Source organism: Hyperoodon ampullatus (genome assembly GCF_949752795.1).
Source record: "Hyperoodon ampullatus genome assembly, chromosome: 1".
Classification (NCBI taxonomy): domain Eukaryota; kingdom Metazoa; phylum Chordata; class Mammalia; order Artiodactyla; family Ziphiidae; genus Hyperoodon; species Hyperoodon ampullatus.
This window is the reverse complement of record NC_136914.1, coordinates 161623470-161650853: the sequence shown is the minus strand read 5'-3', so window position 1 is coordinate 161650853 and position 27384 is coordinate 161623470. Positions and strand designations below refer to the sequence as shown.

Below are 27384 nucleotides of genomic sequence, written 5' to 3'. Positions count from 1 at the left end.
AAGAGGAAAAGGGCGAAAAGTCTGAAATCTTGCTAAGTCCACCTCCTTAATTTGAGATAATTCGTTGTAAAAAGAGGGAAAAAAAGGGGGGGAAAGTCTTAAATCTTGTCCTCAAGGTCCACTTCCTCAATTTGGGATGATTCGCTGTCCATTCATGCACTCCACAGACGCAGGGCACATCAAATGGACCGTGGAGCTTTAATCCACTGCCTCGGAGGCTGCACAGAGAGATTTCCCTGTCTCTGCTCTCACAGCTCCCGGGTCTCAGCCTTGGACCTGGCCCCGCCTCTGCGCGTAGGTCGCCGGAGGGCGTCCGTTCTTCGCTCAGACAGGACGGGTTTAAAGGAGCCGCTGATTCGGGGGCTCTGGCTCACTCAGGCAGAGGGGAGGGAGGGGAATGCCCTCTCCTCGCGCACCAGGCAACAAAAGGGAAAAAAGTCTCTTGCCTCTCCGGTAGCTCCAGACCCTTTCCCCGGACTCCCTCCGGGCTAGCACTAACCCCTTCAGGGTCTCTTCCTGCCGCCAGCCCCAGACCTCTCCCTGCGCTCCGACTGAAAGCCGATACCCGAGCCTCAGCTCCCAGCCCCGCCCGCCCTGGCGGCCGAGCAGACAAGTCTCTCGGGCTGGTGTGTGCCTGAGGGCACCGATCCTCTGTGCCAAAATCTCTCTGCTTTGCCCTCCACACCCCTGTTGCTGTGCTCTCCTCCGCTACTCCGAAGCTTTCCCCCTCCGCCACCTGCAGTCTCCGCCCGCGAAGGGGCTTGTAGTGTGTAGAAACCTTCCCTCCTTCACGGCTCCCTCCCACTGGTGCAGGTCCCGTCCATATCCTATTGTCTCTGTTTATTCTTTTTTTCTTTTGACCTACCCAGGTATGTGGGGAGTTTCTTGCCTTTTGGGGGGTCTGAGGTCTTCTGTCAGCGTTCAGTAGGTGTTCTGTTGGAGTTGTTCCACGTGTAGATGAATTTCTGATGTATCTGTGGGGAGGAAGGTGATCTCCGCGTCTTACTCTTCCGCCATCTTCCTCCGGCTCCTACAATCCATCTTAAATTGATAGATGTGTATGATATGTGGTCTTTGTCAGAATTCATTTTTCTCCACATAGATATACAACTGATGCAGAAACATTTACTGAAAAACTTTCCATTTGCCACTGGTTAAAATGTCCCTCTTCCTTTTAAAAAATAAATCAAGTGTATGATGTTAAGTAAGCTACCTCTCAAGGTGACTGTTTGGACCTTAGTAAAATAGGTATAATTGTGTATTCCTTTGTAGTTACTGTAAGGATTATAAGAGTAAGGATGTGATACACCTGTATCACTCAGTATGTTTAACATCAGGATGTTAACTTTATTCATTTAGCCACTCATTCTTATAACCAGCTCCTCCTAAGGCCTCGTATGTGCTACCCACTGTGCTAGTTGCTTAGTTCACTTTACGTAATCCCACATAGAGAGGGACATAATTTCTGTTGTTTACTTATGTATCCAAAGCACCTAGACCAGTGTCCAGCATATGGTTGGTGCTCAATACATGCTTGTTTAATAAATTATCTTGTGCATGTGAGCACAAGAAGAAATATGTAAATAGCCTCATTGCAGCATCACTTGTAACAAGGGAAAAGTAAAAACAATTGTGCTGAAATTTATCTCTCGGTAGGAAATAGATAAATAAACTTTATAAATATAAAATATATACATGGTAATATGATATAGGATACTATATTAAAATGATTCAAATAATGTGTTATAAATGGGTCAATCATCATAGTTTCCAAATACATGAAACAAAATTTGATAGTGCTGAAAGGAGACATAGAAAAACCCACAGCTATAATTGGGGACTTCTTAGCAATTGATGGAACTTCTAGACAGAAAGTCAGCAAAGATATAAAAGAATGAACACCACCAAAACCAAGAGTACCTAACTGACATTTACAGAACATTTCACCAAATAACAGCAGAAAGTACTTTTTTTTTTTTCAAGTTTCCATGGAACAGTCACAAAGATTTACCTGGCTCCTGGTTCATAAAACAAACCTCAACAAATTTTTAAAAATGAAATTATGACAGAGTATATGCTATGACCATAATGGAACCAAACTAGACCTCAATAACAGAAGGACAACAGGAAAACCTCCAGATACTTATAAATTAAACACAAATTTCTAATAATCCTTGGATTAAAAAAGAAGTCTCAAAAGAAATAAAAATACATACAAGTAAATGAAAATGAAAACACAGCATATCAAAATTTGTAGGATTCAGCTAAAGCTGTGATGAGAGGGAAATTTATAGCTCTCAATGCTTACCTTAGAAAAGGGGAAAGGTCTCAAATTAATCTATTCTTGATCTCAAAAAACTAAAAAACAAAGAGAAAAATAAACCTGAAGCAAACAAAAAGAAGGAAACAATAGAGTAGAATCAATGAAATTGAAAAGAGGAAAGCAATAGAAAAAATATCAATTGGAACAACAAGCTGGTTCTTCAAAAAAAATTGATAAAACTCTAGCAAGACTGAAAACTATAAACTGAGAGAACATACAAATTAAGAAAATCAGGAATGAAACAGAAGCTATCACTACAGTCTCTGCAGCCATTAAAAGGATAATAAAGGAATACTGTGAACAACTTTATACTCATAAATTTGACAACTTAGAAGAAATGGAACAATTCCTCAAAATCCACAAGCTACCAAAACTTAACCAAGAAAAAATTAACTTAATTCTATCTTTTTTATATAAATTGAATTTATAATTTAAAAGCTCCTGAAAAATGGAGTTCCATGTCCAGATAGTTTCACGGGAGACTTATAACAAATATTTAAAGAATTAAATTTAAATAATTTTATACAGTCTCTTCCAGGAAGCAGAAGAGAAGTGAACACTTCCCAATTCAATTTGTGAACTTGTATTACCCTGATATCAAAGGCAGATAAAGACAGTGCATTGTCTCTTCGTTTTGTTTGTGGTTTCCTTTGCTGTGCGAAAGCTTTTGAGTTTAATTAGGTCCCATTAGTTTATTTTTGTTTTTATTTCTGTTTCTCTAGGAGGTGGGTCAAAAAGGATCTTAGAGGAAAACATAGACAGAACACTCTATGACATAAATCACAGCAAGATCCTTTTTGACCCACCTCCATACTGTTTTGATTAGTGTAGCTTTGTAGTGTAGTCTGAAGTCAAGGAGCCTGATTCCTCCAGCTCCATTTTGCTTTCTCAAGATTGCTTTGGGGGACTTCCCTGGTGGTTCAGTGGTTAAGAATCCACCTGCCAATGCAGGGGACATGGCTTCGAGCCCTAGTCCAGGAAGATCCCACATGCCATGGAATAGCTAAGCCCATGTCCACAACTACTGAGCCTACACTCTATAGAGCCCATGAGCTACAACAACTGAGCTCATGTGCCACAACTACTCAAGCCCACGCACCTAGAGCCCATGATCCGCAACAAGAGAAGCCACCACAATGAGAAGCCCGTGCACTGCAACAAGGAGTAGCTCCTGCTCACCGCAACTAGAGAAACCCCGCATGCAGTGACGAAGACCCAACACAGCCAAAAATAAATAAATAAATGTATTTTTTTTTTAAAAAAAAGATTGCTTTGGCTATTTGAGGTCTTTTGTGTCTCCATACAAATTTTAAGATTTTTTGATCTAGTTCTATAAGAAATGCCATTGGTAATTTGATAGGGATTGTACTGTATCTGTAGATTACCTTGAGTAGAATAGTCATTTTAACAATATTGATTCTTCCAATCCAAAAACATGGTATATCTTTCCAACTGTTTGTGTTGTCTTCGATTTCTTTCATCAGCGTCTTATAGTTTTTGGAGTACAGGTCTTTTGTCTCCTTAGTTAAATTTATTCCTAGTTATTTTGTTCTTCTTGATGCGATGGTAAATGGGATTGTTTCTTTAATTTCTCTTTCTGATCTTTCTTTGTTAGTGTATAGAAATACAACAGATTTCTATGTATTAATTTTGTATCCTGCAACTTTACCAAATTCATTGATGAGCTCCAGTAGTTTTCTGGTAGCATCTTTAGGATTCTCTATGTATAATATCATGTCATCTGCAAACAGTGACAGTTTTACTTACTCTTTTCAAATTCGTATTCCTTTTATTTCTTTTTTTTCTCTGATTACTGTGGCTAGGACTTCGAAAACTATGTTGAATAAAAATGACAAAAGTGGAAATCCTTGTCTTGTTCTTGATCTTAGAGGAAATCCTTTCAGCTTTTCGCCATTGAGTATGATGTTAGCTGTAGGTTTTTCATATATCTTTATTATGTTGAGATATGTTCCCTCTATGCCCACTGTCTGGAGAGTTTCTATCATAAATGGGTATTGAATTTTGTCAAAAGGTTTTTCTGCCTCTATTGAGATGAACACATGGTTTTTATTCTTCAATATGTTGATGTGATGTATCACATTGATTGGTTTACAGACAACCCACAGAATGGGAGAAAATATTTGCAAACAATGTGACCAACAAGGGATTAGTCTCCAAAATTTACAACCAGCTCATGTGGCTCAATATCCAAAAACCAAGCAACCCAATCCAAAAATTGGCAGAAAACCTAAATAGACATTTCTCCAAAGAAGATATACAGATGGCCAAGGGGCACATGAAAAGATGCTCAACATCACTAATTATTAGAGAAATGCAAATCAAAACTACAATGAGATATCACCTCATACCAGTCAGAATGGCCATCATTAAAAAGTCTACAAAAAATAAATGCTGAAGAGGGTGTGGAGAAAAGGGAACCCTCCTACACTGTTGATGAGAATGTAAACTGGTACAGCCACTATGGAGAATAATATGGAGGTTCCTCAAAAACTAAAAATAGAGCTATTATATGATCCAGCAATCCCACTCCTGAGCATATATATAGAGCAAAACGTGGTTCAAAAGGATACATGCGCTTCAGTATTCATTGCAGCACTGTTTACAGTAGCCAAGACATGGAAGCAACCTAAATGTTCACCAAGATGTGGTACATATATACAATGGAATATTACCCAGCCATTAAAAAGAATGAAATAATGCCATTTGCAGCAACATGGATGGACCTGGAGATTATCATACTAAGTGAAGTAAGTCAGACAAAGGCAAATATCATATGATGTCACTTATATGAGGAATCTAAAAAAAATATGATACAAGTGACCTTATTTCCAAAAGAAAAACAGACTCACAGACTTAGAGATTGAATTTATGGTTACTGGGGGGAAGGGTGAAAGGGAGGGATAGATTGGCAGTTTGGGATTGACATGTACACACTGCTATATTTAAAACAGATAACCAACAAAAACCTACTGTATAAATAAGTAAATAAATAATTTTTTAAAAGACAGTGCAGTGAAAGAAAACTATAGACCAATATCTCTCATGAATATTGGAATGTGCATAGGAAACACTCCACAAGTGTGAATTACCATTATTTGCTTCCTATTTCTTACTCCATGCCTCCTCTTTGTAAAGAATGCAAATTATACATTTCTTTTGGAATTCAGCCCAAGGGGAGATGTTTGGCCCCATCTCATTCAATCAGACAGTGAGAGTGGGTTGTGTGTTCTGCATTGCCTTTGTTGCTCTGTCTTGTGAAGGAGGTTGAACCATGCTCACAATCAGTTTGTCCATGTAAACAAAACATTCGCCTCTCCCTTGTTCCACATCTTTCCTCTCCATCGCATCCATCAGTCTTACTTTGTTAGGCACTGCAAAAGTTTTAGAAGTAAGCAGAAGCGAGCACAGATTTAATCTATAAATTAAACCATTAAGCAACAAAAACAGTGTCCTGCACTGACACAGAGAGATGACACTTTAGGGTCTGCAAATCCCACCATGTAGCTGGCAGGTGGGGAGGGCTGTGGACTTGCATCTTGCCTTTGCATCATCCCACAATTTCTTCTGCCCTAAACTACCTTGGCCCGGGGAGCTGGATGGCATTTGAGAGTCTCCCCTTGATGGTACTTGGCTTACAGGTGGCAGATGGAAACTCACCAGTAATCTCCTGGGACAGAGACACGGCCAGAATCAGCCTAGTGTGAGAACAGTGAGGACTAGCGTGTTCGAATGCCTTGATGACTTTTGTGGCTGAAGTCAAATTAAAAAATTTAAAAACAGCTTATTACTGTGAATGTTATTAAAGGCATATGTATCAAGCACAGTTCAGGTTTGATAAGCTCCTTTTTATTTGTCTGATATGAGCTAACGGAAGGCCCAGCATCCCATTATTGGATTTCTTAGTCTAGAGGGTATTTCTAGCTCCTCTCTTGCTGGATATTAAGTCTCTGAGAATCACTGGAAGTGAGCATGGTGGGTGAGCCCCCCTCTCTATCTGCTCCCCCTCAAAGATCAAACTGGACAGAAAATGGTCTTAGGAGACGCTCGGCTCCTCGTCCTTGCGGGTGGACAGGTTAAGGACAGAGGAGATGAATGTGGGAGACACGTGGCTTGTCCTGCTGCCAGGGCTTCCAGAATGACCGTCCCACGGAGTCATCTCTGGGCAGTTGACTCCTTTTGCCTCAGGAAAGGTGGAGAAAGGCATTTGTTTCCAGTGGTCAAGTGGCATTGTGCTGCTGGAAGACTAAGAAGGTTTAGGATTTCCTGCAGAAGGTCCCTTTCCTTTCCATGCCTCCCCAGCCATTAATAACACACCGTTGGTTGAAGAGACCAGGTACTGGGCAAGGTGAGATGAAGTGAGAGGGAGCACTGGAGATGCTCTAACTGGACATTTGAGGCAGATCATTCTTTGTCATGGGGCCATCCTGTTCATTGTAGGATGTTTAGTAGCATCCTTGGCCTCTAATCACTAGATGCCAGTAGCATCCCTTCCAGTGTGACAACCAAAAATGTCTCCGGATGCCATCAGATGTCCCCACTGGAACACTGGTTGGAAACCACTGCTCTAAACTGGGAAGGGGATGATGGATAAGAGTAGAGAGTTGGGGGCTTCCCTGGTGGCGCAGTGGTTGAGAGTCCGCCTGCCAATGCAGGGGACACGGGTTCGTGCCCCGGTCCGGGAAGATCCCACATGCCGCGGAGTGGCTGGGCCCGTGAGCCATGGCCGCTGAGCCTGCACGTCCGGAGCCTGTGCTCCACAACGGGAGAGGCCACAACAGCGAGAGGCCCACGTACCGCAAAAAAAAAAAAAAAAAAGAGTAGAGAGTTGGGATTAGGGAACGTTGTGAGGGAGCAGGTAGGGGTGAGAGAGTGACAACAATGAGTGTCTTTGGGACTGTTAAGTCCATGGCCAAGGGCAAAAAATGGAAAAGCAGCAATGGATCATCAGGGGGCACTCGTCCTGGCACAGGACATCAAACTCCAGACCCCTTATGATTATCCCAAACTCAGGTGACCAACTGGGGCAACTTCTCCTGCTGAATCCCAGCTTCTGGCACAGGGCTGGCTGCGTAGTAGAAGCCTACTGAGTGTTTGTTGGTGTGTGCATGAGCTCATATTTGTGAAGTAGTCCCTGAGGCCATTCACCAGCATTTCTTTTATTAAGAAAGCTCATCTGTGAGCATGACGCCCAGACCACTTTGCTGTTGCCCCATGTAGCATTGCTTTTACGGAATTGGACTTTGATGCATTCAGTCTATCTTGAGGAACATCACACAAAAATCCCGTTAAACTTGCAACCCTGTTCAGAGCTATTTTATATAGCTCATTGATCACCACGTTATGGAATGCCATCTTTTTTTTTTTTTTTTGCGGTACACGGGCCTCTCACTGTTGTGGCCTCTCCCTCCGCGGAGCACAGGCTCCGGACGCGCAGGCCCAGCGGCCATGGCCCACGGGCCCAGCCGCTCCATGGCACGTGGGATCCTCCCGGACCGGGGCACGAACCCGTGTCCCCTGCACCGGCAGGCGGACTCTCAACCACCGCACCACCAGGGAAGCCCTGGAATGCCATCTTGATAAGAATCCAGTGGGAGAAATTTCCCTCTGGCTTCTGCACCAGCAATAAACATATGAAACATAAAAATAAACAATTGATTTGTTTTTTCACTTTGACCCTTGATTCATGAAGCTGGTCATGATTCTCACTTTGCTCTGGTTGCTGGGAAGGTTAGAAATGCATTGATGGCCTACTTCAGGCAAGCAGGCAAGTTCTTTGGGCATGGATTGGGGTATTTTTGCCTGCATCCATTTTCTTGTATTCCTTTATTATTCTTTGATTTGGTCTGTGGCTTACTTATTTTTAATTGTATTATGTTATATGTATTTTGCAAGTCACTTTTAATCTGTCTTGGAATAGGTAGGAAATTAATACATTTTTTTAAAAACCCAAAGGATGTTGGATTCTTCATGTTGGCCTATGTCAATGTCCAGGCCAGGACTGATGCCATCCCAGCTCCTGATCGTCTTTGATCTTGCATATTAAGCCTAATTATCCACATTTCTCCATGGGCAGCATTACTGCAGTCAAGTGCATGTTTTTCATTTGTGATCTCCATCATTTCCATGACAATATGCAACAGCATCATGAGAACATAATTATAATTCCAGTCCAAGAAGAAGCAAAAGAGACAATGGCACTGAGCTGTGGAACAGCACAAAACTACAGAGAGATCAATGCAAGGTCATTCTCTGTTCTCCGATAATAACATTGAGTCTCCTGGAGAATGTAGGGTCCATTGCCCAGGGTGACGATGCATCTGCAGCGAGGAAAAGCCATAATCTGAGTTATTGCCTAAATTATTGCTATCTTTGCATTTTGGATTTTCTCTTTAGAATTCATTCTGGTCTGCAAGTTTCTCCCCTGAAAATTCATGTTGCTCCTCCAAAAAGTTCTGATGGAATACTGAATGAGATGCCCTTTGACAGTTTAGCTGTGAATTGAGGGTGCAAGAACTCACTGGTCATTAACATAGCGTTTCAATAGTCCATCAACTATTAGAATACAAATTGAGCATCTGTAGGAGCGTATTACAGCTGATTCCTGTCATTTCTTTCTGAGCATCTAAACCCTTATCTCCAGTAGCAAATACGTGGAAAGATGCATCAGATGACTCTTTCAATTCCAAGTGACAGAAACACAGTGTTAAGTAGCTTAAATCAAAAAGTACAGTCATTGGGCTTCCCTGGTGGCGCAGTGGTTGAGAGTCCACCTGCCGATGCAGGGGACACGGGTTCGTGCCCACGTCCGGGAGGATCCCGCATGCCGCGGAGCGGCTGGGCCCGTGGGCCGTGGCCGCTGGGCCTGCGTGTCCGGAGTCTGTGCTCCGCAACGGGAGAGGCCACAACGGTGAGAGGCCCATGTACCGCAAAAAAAAAAAAAAAAAAAAGTACAGTCATTGCCCATGTAAATAGGAAGTTCAGGGACAGACCACTCTTCCACCCAGGCTGGAGCCCTCACCTCCAGCAGGGCCTCCCTCTGCTTTCAGCCCTTCAGCCCTGCTTGACTCTCTGCAGCTTCACTCTACAGATGGGTCTTATCTTCATTTTGGGCCACAGGATCTAGACAGCCTCAGTTGCAACTTCTAGTCGAGCACACCTAGAGCAAGGTCCTCATCCACACACTGACCCCAGGAGCACTCTGAGGGGGCCTGATGAAACAACACCAGTGGCCAGAAGACGCGTGTAAACTTTCTAGTCATATTGTCATCCTTTGTTGAGAGGGAGAAGCAGGAATCATCAGACGGCTCCAGCAGGTGCGCCTTAAGTGAGGGGGGAGAGTCCCAGGTGAATCGTAAGTGGGGGAATGGAGGGCGTTTAGATACCAGACTTGCTACAAACAAATGATGTCTCTTGTACACTTCTTCTTTTTGTTTTTTAAAGAAGATTTTGGGGGTAGGAGTTTATTAATTAATTAATTTATTTTTGCTATGTTGGGTCTTCGTTTCTGTGCGAGGGCTTTCTCTAGTTGTGGCGAGTGGGGGCCACTCTTCATCGCGGTGTGCAGGCCTCTCACTATCGCAGCCTCTCTTGTTGCGGAGCACAGGCTCCAGACCCGCGGGCTCAGTAATTGTGGCTCACGGGACCAGTTGCTCCGCGGCATGTGGGATCCTCCCAGACCAGGGCTCGAACCAGTGTCCCCTGCATTGGCAGACAGATTCTCAGCCACTGCACCACCAGGGAAGCCCCACTCTTCTTGAACATAGACAAAACAAAGTCACTTCATCATACAAAGCCAGTATTACCATGATACCAAAACAGGGTCAGGACAAAGGTAGGAAAATATAAGCCAGTGTCACTTGGAACGTCTGATGCAAAAATCCTAAATGAATAAACCTGAACCCAGTAAAAAAAAAAAAAAAAAAATATATATATATATATATATATATATATATACACACACATATATATAGTATATGTTATATGTAATATACTTATATATATTTATTATACATTATTATATTATATATATTATATAAGTTATAAATTTAAAATATATATTATAAATATATACTTATATATTTATTTATTATTATATATGTTATATATAATACACATATATGTGTGTATATATATATACATAGATATACATATATATATATGTGTGTTTATCAAGTAAGGTTTAGTCTAGAAATGCAAAGACAGTTTAATGTTAAAAAAAATAAAACCTTTGAACCCATCCGATAAAAATTCTTAGCAGTCTAGAAAGCAACTTTCTTAACTGGGTAAATGATATCCATCAAATATCTACAGCAAACAATTTACTTAATGGAGAAACATTTCACTAAATTCCAGAACAAGATAAAAATGCCCAGCATCACCTCTTATAATCAGTGTTTTACTGGAGGTCCTGGGTAGTAAAATAAAACAAGAAAAAGTAAACAGCATAAGGATTGCAAGAGTATAAACATGGCAGTTTTTTGTAGAATACATAATCATCTTCATATAAGTGGAAAAAATATAAGAAAGGTATTAGAACTAATAACTAAGAGGTCAGCCAAGCTGCTAGATTTAAGATAAACATAAGCAATTCTGGAGTGTATTTTCCCCTAGCAATGACCATTTAGTACACCTTACTTTAAAAGATTATCTTCACAATAGCAATAAAATTTATTTTAAAATATCAGAATACTCTGCTCAATGTTATGTGGCAGCCTGGATGGGAAGGGAGTCTGGGGGAGAATGGATACATGTATGTGTATGGCTGAGTTGCTTCTCTGTGCACCTGAAACTATCACAATGTTGTTAATCAGCTATACTCCAATATAAAATAAAAAGTTAAAGTAGTCATAAAAAATGCATACATGCCAGGCCCTTAAGTAGAAAATTATAAAACTTTATTGACAAACTTAAAAAGAAGACCAGAATAAATAGATATTTCATGTTCATGGAAAGGTTGGAAAGTTCCAGCATCATAAAAATGCTAATTCTCTTTAACTTGTAAATTAAACATAATTCCAACAAAAGTCAGAGTTTTTCAAGAAACCAGATACATTTATTCTAAAATTCCCATGAAAGAGAAAAGGTTAATACAGATGGCTATGACCATGTTGAAAGACAGTTTGAAGCGTGGCTTTTACAGTGTTCGCTAAGGAGGCCCTTGGTTACCTGTTCCATGCTCCAGTGTGTCAAGAGCATCTTTTTTTGATTCTCTCCATCCTCGCATGGGCCCAGATAGTCCACCCAGAAAAAATAGTGTCTGGAAAAGGCCAGTGCCTCCAGGCTGGGAGCCTACCTTGGGCAAGGCTCCTGGGCAAGCTTTATTTTTTAACCTCTGCACGAGCATCCAACTTCTGCAATGCATCAACTGGAGCAGTGATCACACACCAGACAGCTTATACTTGTCCTGAAGCAAACATAAAGTCCAGCTGGTGCCCTCCAGGTGGCCCTGGACAACCCCACAAGCCCCTGGACCACCTCTTTCCTGCCTGGTCAGGCAGCTACTGCTCCAGCCCTGAAGTGATCCTGAAAGAGAATGGAAGAAGCTGGTCTGCATCATCACCCTTGGATTGTCAGTGGCTAAGATGCTGAAACTGGGGGGATGGGAGGTGCTGTCCCCAAGACCCTACTGAGTCCTGGACTCCCAGCACCAGAAGGTTCATGCTGTCCTTCTGTCTGGGTCACAGTCCCTGTGTGTACCAGACCCAGGGTACCCTTCATCTACAAAGACCTCTCCACCCACCTCAGTTGCTGGAGAGATGACTTCCTCCCTCCACATGCCCACTGCACCCCAGAGAGATTTCTAGAGCCCCTGTACCCCTGCATGACCACTGACTGTTGACTTAGCCCTTCTCTCCTAGGGGACTGTGTGCCCCGTCAGAGTGAGGACAGTTGCTTTGTCCCAGTGTCCCCAGTACACCACCCAATGCCTGTCACAGGACAGGTACTCTGTAAACATCTGGTAAATTAACAGTTTGGGGTCACAATATATCACCCCCCTCCTCCTTGCTTTGATTCTGATCCGTATAAACATCAGGTGAGATATACAAGGAGAACTGTGACTCTTGGGCAGCCATTTCTTCTCTCTCTGGATCCCAATCCCTGTAATACAGGGCGGGTGGGACTAGATGGCATTTAAGGTTCCTTCCACCCCTGGAATCCCTCATCCCGTAAGCACATGGTCTGTCACCTCTCCTGTGGCCGAATCAGGCTCCCTCCTCAGGGCTGCATGCCCAGGTCAGGGAAACACAGCAAGTACATATTACAGCAGCATCTCTGCAGTGTGTGGTTGTAAGAGCTCGATGAGAGTGGGGGGTCTGAGTCTTGTTTTCACCCTGACAGTGGCTCACTGAGGCCCTTCTTCCCTCTTCTGTTGAACAAGGGGAATGGCCTGGCTGGCCCAGGTCTAATAGTCGAGGATCTGAGACACAGATCTAAGCATCCAGGACAACATCCTGTCATTCTGTGATGCCCTTATTACAGTTCATGGTTCTGTATGGAATGTGACGACATTTTATGACGTGATTCTAGTTTACAATTGTTTGACGCCATTCTCAGGGTTTTTATGTTGGTGCTTCAGCCCTTAAAAGGCCTAAGTGCAACTTCTGTTGCTTTGGGGGGAAAATACACTCAAAACCTTAGTGGCTCAAAATACAACCATTTCATTATCTCATGTTCTGTAAGTTGACTGGGCTCATCGGGGCGGCTCTGCTGCTCCATGTGATGTCAGCTGGGACTGCAGCAGAATATCCAAATTCCCAGGGTGGCTCTCTCTCACGGCTACTGGTTGGCGCTGGCTGTCACTGAGTGCTCCGCTGGGGCTCTTGAACAGAGCGCCTTGGTTTTCCTTCTCGTGGCCTCTCCATAGGGCTTGGGCTCTGGCCGGGTTCTGAGAAGCAACGTGAGTAGAAACTGCCAGTTCCCTTAAAGCCTGGATGTGTCTTACCAGAGCATCACTGCCTCCAAGGGCTGCAGAAACAAGATCCTTGTGGGGAGCGGCATGTGTGGGGAGGACAGGGGAATGAGTGGCGAAGGGGCTGCAGCTTTGGAGACCAGCTACTTAAGTCCTGACAACATCTAATTAAAACATATACTAAAAACAAAGTAACTGTTGGAGTCCAGTATTGGTTCAAGTGCCATTTGTCAGCCAGAGGACTGGTGCTCTGTCATAGAACACTGTAACTTGGGCAGCATCAGTGCCTCTCTGAGCCTCAGTCTGCTCTTCTGTAAAATGGGGGCATTGGTCTTGAGGGCATCGGAGTCATCTCCATCCCTAACTTTCTCTGCCCCTCGGTGCTCCTAGGTACTCCTTCCAGGACGAGGAGGACATGTTCATGGTGGTGGACCTACTGCTGGGAGGGGACCTACGTTATCACCTGCAACAGAATGTACATTTCACAGAGGGGGCCGTGAAGCTCTACATCTGCGAGCTGGCCCTGGCCCTGGAGTATCTGCAGAGGTATCACATCATCCACAGGTAACCAGGCTGCTGGAGGGATGCTGGGGGGTAGGGTGTGATGGGAGGAGTCTGCAGCCATTGAGAGTATTTTCTCACTGACATTCTTTAGAAGTGGCAGTACATGGAGATCATAAAAAGCAGAACAGCTTTATTGCTTTTACCTTCTCTACCTACTCTCTTGTCACATGCATCAAGGTGGAACACTCCCACTGCCTGTGTAACCTCCTCTCTTGGTACCCCACTGCTTAGAGACGTGGCTGGTGGTTGGCCTTTGCTTCTCCATTCTGATGTGTCTTTGGGAGGCTGGAATGTTCTGTCCCTCTAGCATCAGGTTAGAAAAGTCACAGTGGCCTGAGATGGGAATGCAAGGGATTCTCCTCTATTCCTTTCCTTACTTTGAAATCAGTGCTGTGTATCATGGAGGATTTCTTCCTCTTGGGAAGCTTCAGTGCTGGCTCTGGGCTTTGGATATAAGCTCTGAGTTTCTGCTGCTTCCTCAGGGCCTTTGCTTCTCCCCGCCTGTGCACAGCACCACCACATCCAACCTGGTGAGCAAGGCAAGTTTGACTGCAGGGGCAGGAGGCCAGCGAGAGGCTTCAGAAAACAATGGTTTCATTAATAAAGTCTTCTCGGGCTTCCCTGGTGGCACAGTGGTTGTGAGTCCGCCTGCCGATGCAGGGGACACGGGTTCGTGCCCCAGTCCGGGAGGATCCCACATGTCGCAGAGCGGCTGGGCCCGTGAGCCATGGCTGCTGGGCCTACGTGTCCAGAGCCTGTGCTCCGCAACCGGAGAGGCCACAACAGTGAGAGGCCCGCATACCGCAAAAAATAATAATAATGAAGTCTTCTCTGACCACAGAGGAGGGGGCCAGCGTGAGTAGCTCCAAATCTGTTCACCCGTCGTCTTGCACTGTGCCTAGTGGATCTTCTTCTAACTTATACAGTTTTGGAGGACTTGGGAAAGACAAGAACTTGAGCTTCAGGGTAAAGACAGTAGATGAAGCACACACACGTGCACACACACACTTACAGTTTCTCCTTTCTAAAATCTCCATATATTGACAGTAAGGAGGGTTTGAAAAATGGTAAATTCACAAGGATGGGGAAAACTAAAGAGGAGACTATAGCAGAACATGGTGGGGAGGGGGCTTAGAAAGAAGATGTAGAGTAGAAATGACTTAGGACACCAGAAACGGAATTTTGAGTTGTCCCTGGGAAGAACCATGAATTGATAGGCACTAAAGAATCCGCCTGCAAGGCTCAGGAATGGGGAGTCATCAGTATCGATGGAAGGAGGAAGAGGGGGTAAAAGAGAGGCTAAAATGAGGTTCATTGTTTGAAAGCCTTTTAAGATGTACTGAGAACCCCCAGTCTGCTTACCCATCCCGAATAACTGGATGGCTGTCCCTTCCTCTTACAAGCAGAAGACTGAAGGTTTGTTCCCTCAGGTGAGTAAAATAGAGAGTGTCTGGACTGAAAGACATCAAGCCTCTTGAGTTGGGATATGGTACTGAAAATAGCACGACTAAGTAGATGCATCCATACCAGATGCTCAGATAACACACCCTCCCCACTTCCAGCTGGGCTCAGGCCTTCCTCCTCCTGAATGGACACCTGAATGATTTCCGTGGGGGTTTGGCTGAGCCAAGAGGAAAGAGATTTAGACATCAGAAGTTCCCCGAGACCCTTGGAGTGTAGTTCAGGGTCAGCAAGCCCTGCTCATTTGTTATAAGCTCCCAACTAAGTTAGTGACAACTAAAGATTATCAGACATCCAGAGAAATCTTCTCACATGAATCGTGAGAGCCACACAGTCAAATGGAAAAAGAAAAAAAAGCTTGGAATAAACAGAGACTCTGCCAGGAGAAGACACTATCAAAAGAGCTATGATCAGTATTTTCAGTGGGATGAAAAGATTTTTGCAATTGTAAAATAAGAAGTACTATGTGCATTTAAAATTCAAAGGACAAACATCAGATCAGAGCTCTTATAAATTAACAATATGAATGTAGAAATGAAAAATTCAAAAGATAAATGTGTTGGAAGATAAAGCTTGAAGATATCCTATGCACAGTAGAATAAAAAGACAAAAAGAAAATATAAGAAAATTAGAGGACCAGTACAGTAAGTTCAATATCAGAGAGAGAGAGAAGGAAGGAAGAGGGAGAGAGAGAGAGAAAGGAAGGAAGGAAGGGAGGGAGGGAGGAAGGAAGGGAGGGAGGGAGGAAGGGAGGGAGGGAGGGAGGGAAGAAAGAAAAGTGAGAAAACATAAACATAGGGGAAGAAATCATCAATGAAATAAAGAAAATCTCCTGGACCTGAAATATATGTATTTCCAGACTCAAGGGTCCACCAAGGATACAGTGACTAGAAACAGACATACATCAAAACAAATTTTGGATCCAATAAGCTTGCACTGTAGAACAATAGTTTGGGATTATCAAACACCAGAAGGCAGTGGAAACATACTTATCAATCAAATGTGAGATGTACGTTTTCACAAGTTCAAGGTCTCAAAAAATACACTTCTCATATACCTTTTCTCAAGTAGCTGTTAGAAAATGACATGGACTCCACTAAAATGAAGGACTAAATCAAGGAGGAAGAAATGGAATACGGAAAGCTGGAGCTCCAGCAAAGAAGAGAGGCAAAGGAAATCTTCTGGATGATGGGTGGGTCAAGGATGTCAGCTGTGCCTGCGGTGTAGACCATGACCAGTTCTGATTGGAGTCAGATCAGAAGTCCCTGGGAGAGACTTCTTCAGGAAGAGCGAGCTGGTAGAATTCCTAAGACATCTGGCTGCCTTGAGATGTTTATTTATTTGGCAAAGAATTTGAAGTTGAATAAGTGAGAAGTTCAGGGAAAAAACTCAGCAATAAATAGAAGATATTTTTTAACTCCAGGGAATGAAAGTGTTGGACAGGACATTGCATATCATACAATTTACTACATGAATCATCTCTGCGTAGCACGCTTAATCATAATCACCTAACCCCTAAAAACTGACCTAACCAAAAATACAATAATACCCCATTAGGGGAAGTGAGGAAATGGGAAGATGAGTGTGTCTTGTGGAGACACACGAAGAAAAGACTGCTACATACTCATCTTCCATAGCAGGAGGCCAGCAGATAGAGCCGGAAATTGAAAAGTCAAGGAGTCCTGTACATCAGTCATTTCAAGATAAGGAGCTAAATACCAAAATTATAGCCTGGGAGAGATAAATGGATGGAGAGGGAGAAATCAGGGAGAAAGTGATAGGGATTGTTGCTATATTGTAACAAAACTTTCAGCACAATTTGATTCTTGGAACTGTTCCCCTGTATAATTTTGACACAAATAGTAACAAACATAACAAAATGCAAATGAAGACGAGGAAGGAGGGAGAGGAGAGGTAGAAAGAGGAGGAATGGGGGAGGAGGAGGAAGTGTAGTAGTTCCAGTCGTAACAGTAGTAGTAGTAGTAATAGTAGCAGCAGCAACCCTGGTTGAATAGGAGGAGTAAAGGGACTGTTCAGTGTAATGCAGAGTATTTACTGAGGTCCATTGTTCATTCACACAGTCATTGACTAGCTTTTGCCTGCAGGCATTCCGGCTGTGGAATCTGGGTTTATAAGCACTGTGCTATATTTGTTAAGGAAGGTCACCCTATACCAGAGTAGCCTCTGTGGGCTGGCTGGGCTTCTTTGAAGGCAATGAAAGGAGCGAGTTCTTTACCAACCTATTGTACAAGTGTCATTCACCCATTATCACAGTCCTTCCTCCGCTAGTGTATAATAGATGATCTATTTGCCTACATCCCCCCAGACACTGAGTCATGTGGACCTTGGCGAGACACGTGCCAACATCACAGAGCAGAGCTGACAATAGACCAGGTGGAAAATGGAACTGTCACATAAGAGCATGGTGGTTTGGAACCATTTCATTGTATTTCAACAAATGTTTTTATGTTGCTCTATGTGGGGTCACCTGCCCTCAGATTCCAGATCTACCTGAGAGAAAAGGAGCTATCCAACAGTGTAAGGAAATTTTTAACAATCCACTAAAAGTAAATGGAATTACCTTATCATTTCTAAACTTACAGACTTGGCAGAAATTTGAGTCAGGTTTTTTTTCCCCCTCCCATATGGTTCAATAAACCTCTTTTTCATTGTGTATGTATGTACAGACTTGAAATTATGTGTGTCTGTACATATTGTGCATAGGGATATAAGATAATGTTGTGCAATGTTTTGTATTCATTCAACAGCTGAATATGTAAGTCCCCTACTGCATATGTACAAGACACTGTCAGTGCCATATTTTATACAGACTGATGAATGTTGCTTCTTTCCAAGTAGCCACACTTGCAAGTGGTAGAATCATTCCACAAATGCAAGCCTGAGTTGAATTGCCAAGAATCTTCCATCTTGGTGGACTTGGACATGTGACTTAGCTTTTTGGACTTCCATTTCCTAATCTGTAAAATGGGCCTGATGACACCTGCTTCACAAATTCCATGAGATGCAAATTCCATGAGAAAAAGTTCATAAAAGATTTAACTGTGCCTGGGGCCTTTTAGGTGCCTCATTCCTCTTTCTTTCATCTGAGGGAATTGATTTTGAAACCACGTGTTCATTTATACTTAGTGGTGACAAATCTCCATCCTTTGAGGATGATGTAGATCTGTAGAAAATAAAAGGTATTTCAGAGTATAACCCAGTGAGCTTGAAAGTGCATAAGCAGGAAAATACCATTGTGGGTTCAAAATATATCATTGTCTTAAAACAATTAGAAGTTTTACTTTTTAGAGCACTTGAATTGGCCCTTCGTTCTTTCAAAACATTCTGGGCCAAGAAGTGTGCCAGCCCCGGGAAGAAAATGATGGATGGGACACTTTGCCTGCACCTGAGCAGATTCCCTGGGTGGAAGAGACAACCACTCTAGGGGCCAAATTACTGCAGTCCAAGGGGGAGAGGGGACCCAGGACAGGACACCACACAGTGGTGGGCGGAACCTCTGAGGAGGGCACCCAGCCCAGACTGAGGTGGGGGGCAGAGCAGGGGACACAGAGGAGGCTGACAAGGCTTCCTCTGGGACACGCAAATGTGATTTGTGGGACAAGTAGACATTAGCCCAGAGAAGAGGAACGCTGGAGACACTGGGCAGACAGGCTCCTACTGAGAGGCCTGGGTGGGCAGAGCCTGAGCTGGTCAGCTCAGCAGGGAGCACTTCCTGAGGCTCCGGCTGGTGTCAGTCATTGATGGGTTGAAGCTTGGGAGTGATGTGGTCCAACTGGTAATCGAGAATGATGTTCACCAAAGGCACCTCCCCGGGGTGCTCTTCAGCCAGAGCTGGTTACTGGACTAGGTACCCAGAAGGGCCAGGTCATACAGAAGCAGATGACTAACAAAAGTGACAGTGGATCAAGTTTGTAAAGCTCTTGTGTGTCAGCACTACTTTAAACTATATACACACACACACACACACACACACACACACATACATACACGCATGTGTTTGTGTGCGTTTACATATGTGTGTGCATGTATATGCATATGTGTATATATTCATATACATACAAATATCATCTCATTTAATTCTCACATCAATCAAATGGGCTAGGTACTAGGATTATCCTAATTTTTCAGAGCAATTGGGTGATTTGCACTCTGGCACACAGCTGGCAGGTCATGGAACCAGGTTTCAAACCAAGACACTCTGACCCCAGATCCCATGCTGATGAGCACATGCTATCCTGGCTTTCTGCATTGAACTGTCTATAAAACAACTATATGAGTGAGGGTGCCTGCACATCTGAACATAAAAATATGCATGGATGGATCTCATCGACTCCTCACAAGCGCCCCTGAGGAAGGCTCTTCCAGCAGTGCCCATGAAGCAAGGAAGGCTTCTGGTGGTGACACCCCTAGCCTGAGGTCACCCCTGACTCACTGCCCGGCACAGAGGGAGTGCTCCATAACTACATATTGAATCAATGAAGAAATACTAAAGAAAGAAAGGAAAGACACGCCTTACTTGAAATTACTTGAAAATACAAGTTCAAATTCAATAAGTCACTACCCAAATCTTGCACTGCTTCCTGTAACTTTTCTGCCCAAATATCCCTTGATATCCGAGGAGTCAGCCTTTTGAAAATTTCTGGTGGGGCCCAAAGTAGCCAGGCACAAACATGAAATTCCTTTGAAATCTCATGTTTGATGTTAAAAATTTCTCCAAGTTCCACTGCAATATGTAATCATAATTCTTTTGATACATAAAGTAGTGCTTTGAAGAACTACCTTTCATCAGAAAAATAAAGGAAATGAACAATAAAGGCTTCTTGGAGTCTCCTTGGTCAGTGACAGGTGCTGTTGCATTATCTATCAATTTGGGGGAAATGAGCAGATTTGAAGAGAGCTCATGGTTCAGGTGAGGTTCACGGCACCAGTAATTCTCTCCCTTGTCTTTTATTTTTAGATCCAATCCAATCACGTAAATATGAGCCTGTAAACAGCAAGCTTGCTCACTGTTTTGAACAGAGTGCAGTGATCTAAATGCTAATCGAAGTGGGTTTGAGGCAACTTTTTCAAACTTCTTTTGAAGAAAAATTTTCACCAGTGAGGTTATTTCTACCAAACAGTGTTCTGAAAATTCCTGAAAGTCCTAGGGCAGTGTCCTTTACTCCCTTGGGAAAATCTCTCGATGAAGTCTGATTATTTATATAGTGCATTTTATTTTGCTTCCAGCCCTGAACCTGCATCACATGCAAATTAACTCACAGTCTCAAAGGTTTGTCATCCCAGTGGTCCATCACTTCATCAGACTCACAGGCTTCCTTTCCAGGGCAGAAATCTCATCAGCTATATGAGAAACATCTTCAGCTTTGCCTTGGATTTGTTTATTGAAAGTATTCAACCTTGAGAAAATATCTGCTTAATGAGTCAAATATTTGTGAAGCCCTCTCTATCATTAAAGCTAATTATAAATTTTATTGAGGGCTTCTTTATGGGCTTTGTCAGAAATCTTTTTCTTTTCCTTTTTATCTTTAGGAAAAATAATAGTTCAGTCCTGGAACACTAGCAAGCACCTTTCTTTAAACTAGCATTATCTTTCAGATGAGCAAGCTTTTCAAAGCCACTTCTCATTTCTACAAATTGTCTAGAAAATAAGTATACAAATGCTAAGTTATATAAAGTTTATCATTTTGTTACCAAGTTCAAGTGCATACTGCTCGCCACACAGGAGGCCAATAAATCAAGAGATGAGTTGTGGAGGCAAGGAAGAGTGACTTTATTAGGAAAACCAGCAGACCAAGAAGATGGTGGACTCGTGTCCCAAAGAACCATCTTGCCTGAGTTAGAATTCAGGCTTCTTTTATACTAAAAGGGGAGGGAATAAAGCCAAACATTTCCTGGTTCCAGTCAGCCTCTGGAGGGGATGTGTTCATTTTCTCCTTGCTGCTGTCATTCATAGGTGGGCCTGGTCAGGATGTTTCCTGTGAGCTAAACAAACGTATTTTAGCTTAATGCCTGTTACCTGGGAGGCGGGGTTCCCAGAGATGGACAATTATGCATACTTTAACATCCCTTTAGTGAGTAACCTGTAGTAGAATACAAAGTTCTTCCCTATTACAATTTTTTGTCACTTTATTGAATAAACTGAGAAAATAAAGAAGTAAAAATTTTTTTTGCTATGGGTTTTGTTAGCGTTAAGTCCAGGCCTTATTTTTTAATAGAGAGTATGTGTACATGTTATAAAGTTCAAAAGATTAAAAAGCGTGCAAGTGAAAAATAATTCTCCCATTATTTTGAGGATTTTCACTTATTTACAGCATATGCTTCAAACTTCCACTTTGAATTCACCATTCATATTCCCTGTGGACAACTTAATTTAAAAATATTAACAGGTAAAAAGTAAATGAAGCATGTGCATACACATGCACACACACAAGATTTTTGGCATTGTGTGTCTTTGGGTGGGAATAGTATGAGAAGGAGATTACTCACTAGGGCAGGGCGTGGAACTGAGCTTTGTTCATATTTATGTACAGTAAGAATTTAAATGCAGTGGATTATCCCCATATTTGAAAACTGTGATTGGTAGGTAACAAAATAGAAATCATTGTTTGTAAGATGCTACACCCATGATGGAGATAAAAATTTTTCTGAGCACTTTGCTTGTGCCAGGCTCTGTTTTAAGTACTTTGCAGGTATGATCTCACCTAATCCCAACACCAGCCAACAGAGGTGGGGCCCATTATCAGCCCCATTTTACAGGTGGGAACACTGAGTCTCATGGGGAATAAATAACTTGCCTGGGAGCAAACACTATATGGATGCCTCAAGTCACCAAGCTCTTACTGTCTCTATACTGCTAATAATTGACAGTCAAGTTCTCTAATCATATGTACACATAGAATCTTTCTATTACCCAGGCTTTTGTGAAGGAAAAATCATGTGACTGACTCTCAGGAAAAGGTGATACCTTTTGCTGTTGTGTTCACATACAAATATAACTCTATTTTTTGTGGCAATATTCAACCTCCTCCGTCCCTGAGGCCTTTGGCATTGCCAGATGAGTTGCTCATTATCTTGTGGGGCAGCATCAGTTTTCAGCAATATTCAACCTCCTCCGTCCCTGAAGCCCTTGGCATTGCCAGATGAGTTGCTCATTATCTTGTGGGGCAGCATCAGTTTTCAGCTTGGGTTGCACAAACTGATGGGGCTAGCATTCCTGTCCTTACTTTGGAATGCTTGTGTGTTTATGATTTTTTTTTTCTTTTTTGGTAAATAGACTCACTCCCTTATGCTTGTACCTCCTGAACTCTGGAAAGAGAAACTCTTAATTCCTGATAATTTGGCAACATGGCCTACATGCATTTCCCAGGGAACTGTGTGCAGAGTGAGGTGGGGTGTTGGTTTTCAGTGGCCGAAATCAGTTTATTGGAAAATCAAATGCCTCTAAGCTGTAGGGACAGGGATTGTGCCAAGGGGTAAAATATGACCGGGCTGCGAATCCCATTTCATCTTTGGCAAAGGCTTGTCCCTCATGCAATGGCAGTGGAAGTGAACAATTTCCTAACCTGTGGCTTCAGTGGCTTTGGCTGAGTCTTCGCAGTAGCCTGCTGTCTCTGGCTCCCAGTTTGGGTCCCATTTGATGACCAGTGGAATTTTTAAACAAACCATCCCAACCTCTGACCAAAGTGGTGGGACACAGGGAATGAGATTGTGAAGAGGAGAAACCAGACTTCGTACCTGACAGTAGGGGAGGGGTCAAGGGCATCTCCTGCATGTAGGCAGGGTCCTGGCCCACCACTCCCGTTGTAAGGGAGATGTGAGAGTTCTCACATTGTGGTCCAGCCGCAGGAGACCTTAGTAAGTCCATTACATCTCTGACTTGAGTCTGCTTCTCTGTTAACAAGAGGAGTGATCGCCAACAGAATGACGTGATGCAGGTGGAGTGTCAGACACACATGAAGTATTCAGCAAGTGTAGCTCCTTGTTTTCGGGAGCAAAGAACAGGAAAGCACAGTGGTGAAAAACCTGGATTCCGCTAAGATAGAGGAGGCTTCCATGCTGTGAGCTCAGGCACAGCATCTAATTGCTCTGAAGCTCTGGTTTATCACCTATAGACAAAAATGGTGGTGGACAGAAAAATGTCCTCCCCACAAGATGTCCACATCCTAATTACTGAACCCTGTGAACATGTTATGTTCCATGGCAAAGGGGAATTAAGGGTGCCAGTGGATGAAGGTTGCTCATCTGCTGTCCTTGAGATGGGGAGATTGCCCTGGATTATCCAGGTGGCCCAATGGAATCACAAGCCTCTTTAAAAGTGGAAGAGCAGGCACAAGAAGAGGTCAGAGGGATGTAGTGTGAGAAGGACTCAACCCTCAATACATTCTTTTCTGGCCTTGATGGTGGGGAAAGGGGCCATGAGCGAGGAAAGGCAGGCAGCCTCTAGAAGCTGGGAAAAGGAAGGAAACAGATTCTCCCCAGGAGCCTCCAGAAGGAAAGCGCCCCTGCTGAAACCTTGACTTTCCATCGGACCTCTGACTGGCATACAAAATATAAGGTAATAAATTTTGTCATTTTAAGTCACTAAGTTTGTGGTCATTTGTTACAGCAGCTGCAGGAAACTAATACTCTACTACACTGGGGTGTTGAAAGAACAAACTGAAATAATATGTGTTGCATGTTTAAACTTAGTACCTAGCAAGTGTTCAATAAATGTGATCTTCTGTGACAAAGGTTACTGATGATGGTGATGATGATGATGGTGGTGATGATATTGAAGATGATGGTGGTGATGATGATGGTGTGATGATGAAGGTCATGATGAAGATGAAGAAGATGATGATGATATTTGAGGGCCTTACTCTTGCCCATCTCTCCAGCCTCATCTCTTGCATCCCCCTCCTCTGGTTCCGCCCATAGACCTTTGCAGTCCACTTGTCCCAGACTCTGCTTTTCTCCCAAGTTCATGCTGTCTTCCACCTCTGTTTTTCCTTTGCGTGATGATCTCTCTTTAAGAAATGCTTTTACTTACCCTATCCACCTGTTTAGCTTATTCCCATCTGTTAGAACTCACAATAGAATTCTGAAGGCCACAGGGCAGGGTTTCTCCACATCAACACTGTTGATATTTTGGTCCAGATAATTCTTTGTGGTGGGAACTATCCTGTGTACTGGAGGATATTTAGCTGCATCCCTGTCTTCTACCTGCTAAATGCCTAGAGCCCTACCTCTTCTTCCCCGCCAAGTTATGACAATCAAAAATGTCCCAGACATTGTCAAATGTGCCTTGGAAGGCAACATCATCCCTGGATGAGAATTACTGCATTAGGGGATATCATCCTTGAGCCCTGCCCCAAACCAACAGCTTTGCAAACACGTGGCTTCCCTGAGGAATGCAACCCCATGGAAAACCTGAATATCACTTTATTTATAGCTGGGCTTGGGCCCCAAACCTCAAAATAAGGCATTTCTAGGAGCAGAGCTGGACGCTATGGAGCATCATCCCACTGAGCTAATTAGGACTCAGCACCATCAAACCAGAGGCCAGGTGGCTGCACCTCCCTAGTGCCCAGGAGGATGCCTCAGAGATAGGCAGGCAATAGGGATGGTTGGATCTGTGGCAAGTGCTGAGCAGACTCACACCCCACGTGGGCCCAGACCGGCCTCACCCCTGGACGGGAAGAGGTGGTCATTCAGCGAAGAGGTCGTCTGTAGGGCTTCATCTCTGACCACAAGGAAGGGAGAAACAGGAGGGAGTGAGCCCCACCCCTGCCCTCACCTTTCAGCACACGGTGGCCCAGCACCTAAGAAAAGAGGCCCTAACCCATACCTGGAATCCAACCTCTCAGAATAATGGTCTGAGGAGGAGTGAGGAAAAGAAGGATATAAGGAGTTGGTGTTGAGCATCTTCTACATCATCACATTAGTTTCCTGTGGCTGCTGCAACAAAGTACGAAAAGCTTGGAGGCCTAAAGCAACAGAAATTTATTCTCTCCCGGTTCCGGAGGCTAGATTGTGATCAAGGTGTCAGCAGGGTCAGGTTCTCTCTGAAGTCTCTAGGGGAGGATTGTTCCTTATCTGCTGATAGTTTCTTCTGATGGCTCCTGGCGTTCCTTGGCTTGTAGCAGCATCACTCCAACCTCCGCCTCCATCTTCATGTGACCTTTTCGTCCTTGCCTCTCCATGTCTCAAATCCCCGTCTCCTTTCCCTTTAAAGGACACCGTACTAGGATTTAGGGCCCACCTTAAACAAGGATGAGCTCATCTCTAGATACTTAATTTCATTAGATCTTCAAAGACCCTATTCCCAAATAAGGTCACATTTACAGACATGGAGGGTTAGGATTTAGACATATGTTTTGGAGGACACAGTGTAACTCACTACAATCATGTTCCAGCTCCAAGGTCACTCCTATGTGAAGACTCCCGACTGCTCCAAGGAACTGGGTGGTTCCTCCTTTGGGCATCCTCTTCACACTTCAAGGAGGACTTCCCTCCACTTGTTTATTGTGTTCAGGAAACCTCCAAAACTATGCACTCCTCCAGAGGATGCTTTCATAATTATCTATCTCCTGGTTACCTATTTTAGGTCCTGGCACATAGTAAGTGTTTAATAAATGTTTATGCCTTACCAGCACTTTTTCCAATAGCCAAGACATGGACACCACCTACATGTCCATCGACAGATGAATGGATAAAGTAGATGTAGCACATATATACAATGGAATATTACTCAGCCATAAAATAGAATGAAGTAATGCTATTTGCAGCAACATGGATGGACCTAGAGATTATCATACTAAGGGAAGTAAGCCAGACAGAGAAAGACAAATATATGATGTCACTTATATGTGGAATCTAAAATATGACACAAATGGAATTATCTACAAAACAGAAACAGACTCACAGACCTAGAGAACAGACTTGTGGTTGCCAAGGGGAAGTGGGGGGCAGGGGAGGGTTGGATTGGGAGTTTGGGACTAGCAGATGCAAATTATTATATATAGAATGGATAAACAACAAGGTCATACTGTATAGCACAGGGAACTATATTCAATATCCTATGGTAAACCGTAATGGAAAAGAATTTTTAAGAAGGAAAAAAGTAAATGTTTATGCCTTAAATGAATGATTGAGGCCTAAGAAATAGAAAGGATTTGTCCAGGTAGTGAGATATTTCTGCCCTGGCAGATTGTGAAGTAAAACAAATCTCAGGATCACATTCATTCAGTTAGTAAGTGTTTAACTGGCACTTACTGTGTGCCAGACAGCACAGCAGAAACCCGTATACATAAATACTTGGTCCCTTTCTTCAAAACCCAAAATCTTCTTAAGTATGCATTGAGCACCTACTGTGTGCCTACCACTGGGCTCACAGTCGGCCTAGGGAGACAGACATGTAATGGCCATCTCAGCTGGGGTGGGAAGTGCTTGGTTCAAGCACATTCAAAGTGCTACAGAACACAGAGGAGCCAGGATAAAATTTGGCTTCAAGGATCATTCAGGCTTTGGGGAGATGATGGCATCTAGGTTGGATTTTACTTTCGGGGGAGAAGGGAGTGCTTCCTAAGACAAAGCATTCTAGAAAAATAATTTCTGGGCAGTCTGAATATGTATTTGCTGGTGGCAATAGAAATTGTTACAACCCTTTTGAAAAGATATTTGGCAATAAGAATCAAGTACTTTAAAAATATTTATACACGGGTTTCCCTGGTGGCGCAGTGGTTGAGAGTCCGCCTGCCGATGCAGAGGACACGAGTTCGTGCCCCGGTCTGGGAAGATCCCACATGCCGCGGAGCGGCTGGGCCCGTGAGCCATGGCCGCTGAGCCTGTGTGTCCGGAGCCTATGCTCCACAATGGGAGAGGCCACAACAGTGAGAGGCCCACATACGGCAAAAAAAAAAAAAAAAAAAAAAAAAAAAATATATATATATATATATATATATATATATATATATACACTTTGACCCACTGATTTCACTTCTTGGAATATATTATAAGGCTCCAGTCTGGCCTGCCTAAAAAGTTCTAAGTGTGAGGATCTTTATTACAACATTGCTTATGTTAACCAATAGTTTTGAAATAACCC

The 27384-nt window shown here is 43.3% G+C and overlaps 1 protein-coding gene across 2 annotated transcripts in view; it reads left to right on the top strand.

Annotated features, from left to right (window-relative positions):
• STK32B (serine/threonine kinase 32B) overlaps positions 1-27384 on the top strand; it is a gene marked incomplete at its 3' end in the record, with an annotated part of 359900 nt that overhangs the window by 222821 nt on the left and 109695 nt on the right. For both annotated transcript variants that reach the window (XM_079701554.1, XM_079701553.1), the window contains exon 4: positions 13644-13817. In XM_079701554.1, the coding sequence (XP_079557680.1) occupies positions 13644-13817 (174 nt within the window). The remainder of the gene's footprint in view (positions 1-13643; positions 13818-27384) is intronic.